General features: G+C 43.6%; 1 protein-coding gene across 1 annotated transcript; it reads left to right on the forward strand.

Moving 5' to 3' along the window:
- The first annotated feature begins 805 nt into the window (after nucleotides 1-805).
- On the forward strand, nucleotides 806-5935 carry LOC145684601 (uncharacterized). The gene has a single exon (XM_081756992.1). The coding sequence runs from the start codon at nucleotides 806-808 to the stop codon at nucleotides 5933-5935; it is 5130 nt and encodes a 1709-aa protein (XP_081613118.1).
- Nucleotides 5936-6461: the final 526 nt, after the last annotated feature.

Genomic DNA, 6461 nt, shown 5'->3' on the forward strand with positions numbered 1-6461 from the left:
CAAAGGGAGGGTTTCCTCCGTTAGAGGGCGGCTTCGCTGTGGTCTGTCTTATTAGCCACTCTAAGTAGCCTATGATCTTCACTCGTTAAGATCAAACGACTGAATGACAAATTGGCAACACAGCTGATGTTGAGTGTATTTTTTCCTTTTACAAAATATTTAGTCTGAACAGCTATAACGTAACAGAATACATGTCAGGCTATGGTCAGTGTCCTTGGCTCCCTTCGCTCTCGGAGGGTGGCCTTTTTCTCCCCCCTTTTTTTTTGTAGAAAGTGAACATGAGCCGCCACGAAGACCAGTGTGTGTGTGTTTTTTAGACAGTCGAAACGTGTGTGTGGATGTGTCTTGTGTCGAACTATTGTGGTGCAATAAAAACATTCAATGAGAACTTCACATACAGTACATACCTGTGTCCACTAATGTATATTAAATAGTTTGTTAATTAAATTAGCTATATTTTAACCAGGTTACGATTCATTTCTCTAAACAAACAACAAGTAGCGAGACGCAAGGAAGGTTTAGTAAATAATGGGAAATGCTTTCGTGCATGCATCCCGAACATTTGGTCCTCCGGGCCGGATTTTGCTGTTACAAAAAATCGTAAAGACTAAAAACAGAGCAATATTTTGAACTGTGTGTATATATGTGTACTATCTTTTTAGTAGTGCTTCGAAAAGAAGAAAGAAGAAAAGTGAAATTGTAAAGAACACCAGCGTAATTTGTGCAACCGCTGAACTGCCTGTGTCTCGTTCACTCCCCCCCACTCTCGTTGTTTGTTTAGCCGTGCAGTGAAAAGTGACCCACGATGGAACAATTACTTGCTTCGAAAACTGTCACAAAACGCGAAATAACGCGTTTGGAGAATAAAATAAACAGTGAGTCGTTCAATAAAGCTTTAGTAAATACTTATATCGACAAGGCGAATCAACTAGCAGATGACTGTAAAAAACTTGTGTTAGATCTTACAAGAACTTGTGATCAACAGACATTTGATACGTATGACAAAGAAATAGAAGGAATGCAAGACAGAGTGGACGAATTAATTGATAAATTGGTGGTAATGAAACAATCAGAAAGTGTTTCATCAAACTCGAATGAAAACGTAACCTCTTCAAAAGTGAGTGAAGTGCGATTACCGAAGTTGGAATTACCAACATTTGATGGTTCCTTAAAAGATTGGCTGTCATTTCGGGATCTTTTCGTGGCATCCGTGGACAGTAATGCATTATTGAGTGGAGCGCAAAAGCTTCAATATTTGAAGGCATCTTTGCGTGGCGAAGCGGCAATACTTGTACAATCATTGTCGGTGACCGATCAAAATTACACAGAGGCGTGGGAAATAATCAATGCTCGGTACCAGAATAAACGCGAACTCGTAAATGATACAATAAAAAGACTGATTCGTCAACCGTGTGCAGTAGCCGATTCACCAGCTTCTCTAAGACGGCTTGTGGATACAACTAATGAATGTGTGCGAGTTCTGAAAGTGTTTGACATTCCTGTGGAGCATTGGGATGCTATATTAGTGTACCATATAACTGAAAAACTAGATTGTGATTCACGAGAACAATGGGAGCTATCAATTAACTCGAACGAACTTCCAACTTTCGCAGACTTATCGCAGTTTCTCAACCAGAGATCGCGCGCGCTCGCGGCTTCCGCGACAAGCAAATCAAATAAACCTCAGGCTCATAAATCGGTAAGTTCGTCCGGAAAGAGCAGGACAGTGGCGTATCATGCTTCGGCAGATGTGACATGTGTGAAGTGTGGACTGCAGCACGCGCTGCATAAATGCAAGGATTTCATTCAAATGTCAGTAGACGACAGACATTCCTTTGTAAAGGGTAAGCTTTTGTGCTTCAATTGCCTAAAAGGAACACATAAACTTGCTCAGTGTAAATCAGGTGGGTGTCATCGCTGTAGAAAGCTGCATCATACGTTACTACATTTTGACAGGAAGCCCGAAGATGATTCTTCCACTCAGTGCGCTCAAGATGTGTCTTCCCACGTAGCAGCTGATGGGGGAACAATGACAACTGTTTTTCCTCAAGTGTTGCTGTCCACAGCAGTGGTAAAGGTTAGAAACAACAGAAGGCAATTTCAATCTTTTCGAGCGTTACTTGACTGTGCATCAGAGGTAAGTTTTGTATCTGAACGGTGTGCTCAAGCGCTGGGACTCCCAAGACGTAGTGCAAATATAACTATTTCGGGAATAGCTTCCAGTAGTGCATGCAATTCACGTGCAGTTGTAGATCTTGCTTTTAAGTCAAGATACAATAACGATGAATATTCAACAACAGCAGTAGTAGTGAGAAAAGTGACCGGAGATATGCCCAGACAGGCTCTCACTAGGGTTAATGAGTGGGTCCATATCAAGGATTTAGATCTGGCTGATCCGGAGTTCTACAAAACAAGTGGTGTGGATATACTACTCGGTGCGGACGTGTTTCCATTACTCGTCCAAGGAGGCAAACGCATGGGCCCTCAAGGTGCACCCATCGCATTGGAAACGGCACTGGGTTGGGTGTTATCGGGGAAAGTGAATTGCCGTGGTTCATCGGCAGTGTCCGCATTTCATGTGTGCTGTGATCTAGATGTCTCATTGAGGCGATTGTGGGAGATCGAAGAAGTACCGTTTGTGCGTCCCTTAACAGTAGAAGAAAGGGAATGTGAAGAACATTTTGCAGTGACGCATCGAAGAGTTAATGGTCGATATCAAGTTAGCCTACCGTTTAAGACCAATCACTCTGACCTCGGCTATTCTCGTGATATAGCAGTAAAACGACTCCATCAACAAGAGAGAAAGTTTGAACGGTGGCCTGGCTATCAGGAACAATATTGCAGGTTTATGGCAGAATATTTAGAACTCGGTCACATGGAACCTATTTCACCAAGTGAAGACAGTGTGTCCCCAACAACAAGTTGCTACCTTCCTCACCATGCCGTTTTAAAGGAGAGTAGCACAACTACTAAACTGCGTGTAGTGTTCGATGCTAGTGCAAAAACCACGACAGGTGTGTCACTGAATGAAACTCTCATGGTCGGTCCAAGATTGCAAGAGGATCTCACGTCTATTGTGCTGCGTTTCCGAACTCACCCGGTGGCCCTATGTGCAGACGCAAAAATGATGTTCAGGCAAATTCGCGTGAAGCAAGAAGACGCAAACTTTCAACGCATTGTGTGGAGATCGGATCCGAAACAGCCTGTTCAAGACTACAGGTTGCTCACAGTCACATATGGAACCGCATGTGCGCCATTCTTAGCAACAAAATGTCTCCAGCAGCTGGCCGTCGACGAAGGACACAACTTCCCGTTAGCATCACCAGTTGTGCTTAACGATTTCTTCATGGATGATTGTCTGACTGGGAGTAACTCGGTGACAGAAGCAATTCACCTACAGTCACAACTAGTACAACTGTTAGAAAAGGGAGGGTTTGAATTGCGCAAGTGGGCGAGTAATGAACCAAGTGTTTTGGAGTCCATTCCAAGTCATTTAAGAGAAACAAACGCGATAGATCCTTGGGACGATAATGATGCTATCAAGGCATTAGGAGTGCAGTGGTGTCCGTCTGAAGATACATTCTGCTTCAAAATCACCGTACCAAAGACTCGTCATAGTGTTACGAAGAGACAGTTATTGTCTGACTTGGCCAAACTATTTGATCCGTTGGGGTGGCTAGCTCCTACTACCATAAAGGCCAAACTCCTCATGCAGGAGATCTGGAAGCTAGGAATTGGCTGGGATGACCCTCTTCCAAGCAACATCATCAAACAATGGCATGACTATTGCGATGAACTTCCACTGCTGCAGGAAGTGAGAATCCAAAGATGTGCCATTCCACACGATACAAGGGAAGTCCATCTCGTTGGGTTCTGTGACGCGTCAGAGGCTGCGTATGCTGCTGTAGTGTATGTGAGATGTGTGCGTAATGACGGAAGCATTGCAGTGAACATGCTAAGTGCAAAAACAAAGGTGGCCCCTATCAAAAGACAAACACTACCACGTCTTGAACTATGTGCCGCAGTGCTCCTGGTGAAAGTATTAGACTTTGTGTCTCAATCCCTTAAGGTCGAAATAGTCAGCACGAGTGCCTATTCTGATTCGACGGTAGCCCTTGCTTGGATTGCGTCATGCCCAAGTAGATGGAAGACATTCGTGGCAAATCGAGTAAGTGAAGTGCAACAACGAAGTAACATCAAGTGGTATTACGTGAACAGTGAGACCAATCCTGCAGACTGTGCGAGTCGTGGTGTTAGACCGTCCGAGCTGATCAATCATCGATTGTGGTGGACAGGTCCAGAATGGTTAGCAGCAGAAACAGTGTCAGCTGTAGAGGTTAACGATGAAACCTCAGATGCAGTGATTGTTGAACAAAAGACGTCGGTTGCTACAATGCACGCCAAGGCAGATATTAGCCTTCTCTCAAACTACTCTTCGGTAGCAAGATTAAATCGTGTGACAGCTTGGTGCAAACGATTCATAAATAATTCTAGGAGTAAACCTGATGCAAGGCTACATGGACCCTTGACGGCGAGTGAGTTAGAAGAAGCATTGTTTTGTTGGATTCGGTTGGTACAAGAGGAGGAATTTTCTCTAGAGCTGAAATGTCTTAAGGAAAACGGTGACGTACCAGCACAAAGTAAATTATTTTGTCTGCATCCATTCATAGACAATAAAGGTCTGCTTAGGGTAGGAGGAAGGCTGCAAAGGGCACAATTAGACTTTGACGAGAAGCATCCTATTCTACTGCCACGGAAACATATTTTAACCGAACTCATTGTGCGTGACGAACATGTAAAAAATTTGCATGCTGGTCCTCAGCTACTTCTGTCAGTTCTTCGACAGAAGTACTGGATACTAAGAGGAAGAGATGTGGTGCGCCAGATTGTGAGACAGTGTATAACCTGCCACCGATTCTCTCGAGCTAATACAACTCAGCTCATGGGACAATTGCCCGCTGGGCGTGTAACTCCAAGTAGGCCGTTTAACCAGTGTGGGGTAGACTACACTGGTCCAGTGTTGTTGAAGAACACAAAGGGGAGGTCTGCCAAGACATATAAGGGATATATTGCATTGTTTGTATGCTTCAGTACAAAGGCCGTGCATATTGAACTAGTGACCGAAGCATCTACTTCAGCCTTTCTCGCTGCGCTTAAACGTTTTGTGGCGCGTAGAGGGAAGCCAAGTGACATATACAGTGACTGCGGAACAAACTTTGTAGGTGCAAACCGTGAGTTGAAGGATCTTTTGACAATAGTGACGCCGACAGGAGTTTCAAATTCAACAAGTGATTATTTGAGCTCACTTGGAATCCAGTGGCATTTCAACCCTCCAGCCTCACCCCATTTTGGGGGATTGTGGGAATCCAACATCAAGTCGATGAAGTATCATTTGAAACGCATTTTGAAGAATGCAGTGCTGACATATGAAGAGATGATAACTGTGCTAGTTCAGGTGGAAGGATGTCTTAATTCGCGACCACTAACTCCCATGTCAGCTGATCCTAGTGATCTTAGGGCCCTCACACCCGGTCATTTTTTAACTGGCGACGCATTGTTAGCTCCACCACAAGCGGATTTCATAGGTACAAAGGTGAATCGTCTCACAAGATGGCAACTGACTCAACAACTAACGCAGCATTTTTGGAGACGGTGGTCTTCCGAGTATTTGTCGCAACTTCAACGAAGACCAAAATGGTGCAAAGAAACTGCCAACTTCAAACCAAATGACATGGTGATCCTTCGCGAGAGCAACCAACCCCCACAACTGTGGAAACTTGGCAGGATCGTTGAGACTCACCCAGGAAAAGATGGTCTCGTGCGTACGGTGACAGTGAAAACATCTGACGGACTCTACAAGAGGCCGATAGTGAAGTTATCCCTATTGCCTTTCGACGAAAGGGAGTCATCAACAGTTCAATCTGAAGACAAGTAATTGATCATTTAGTATGTTTATTCTAACATTTAATTGCATAGTATTGTAACTTTAGTATTTTATTTCATCTATTGTCAATATTAAGATCTTCGATATTGGGATTTGTGTTGAAATATGGATATTTCAAGGTGGGCGGCGTATGTTGAGTGTATTTTTTCCTTTTACAAAATATTTAGTCTGAACAGCTATAACGTAACAGAATACATGTCAGGCTATGGTCAGTGTCCTTGGCTCCCTTCGCTCTCGGAGGGTGGCCTTTTTCTCCCCCCTTTTTTTTTGTAGAAAGTGAACATGAGCCGCCACGAAGACCAGTGTGTGTGTGTTTTTTAGACAGTCGAAACGTGTGTGTGGATGTGTCTTGTGTCGAACTATTGTGGTGCAATAAAAACATTCAATGAGAACTTCACATACAGTACATACCTGTGTCCACTAATGTATATTAAATAGTTTGTTAATTAAATTAGCTATATTTTAACCAGGTTACGATTCATTTCTCTAAACAAACAACAAGTAGCGAGACGCAAGG

The sequence above is a fragment of the Thermobia domestica genome, chromosome 5 (assembly GCF_964235325.1).
Source record: "Thermobia domestica chromosome 5, izTheDome1.hap1.1, whole genome shotgun sequence".
Lineage (NCBI taxonomy): Eukaryota > Metazoa > Arthropoda > Insecta > Zygentoma > Lepismatidae > Thermobia > Thermobia domestica.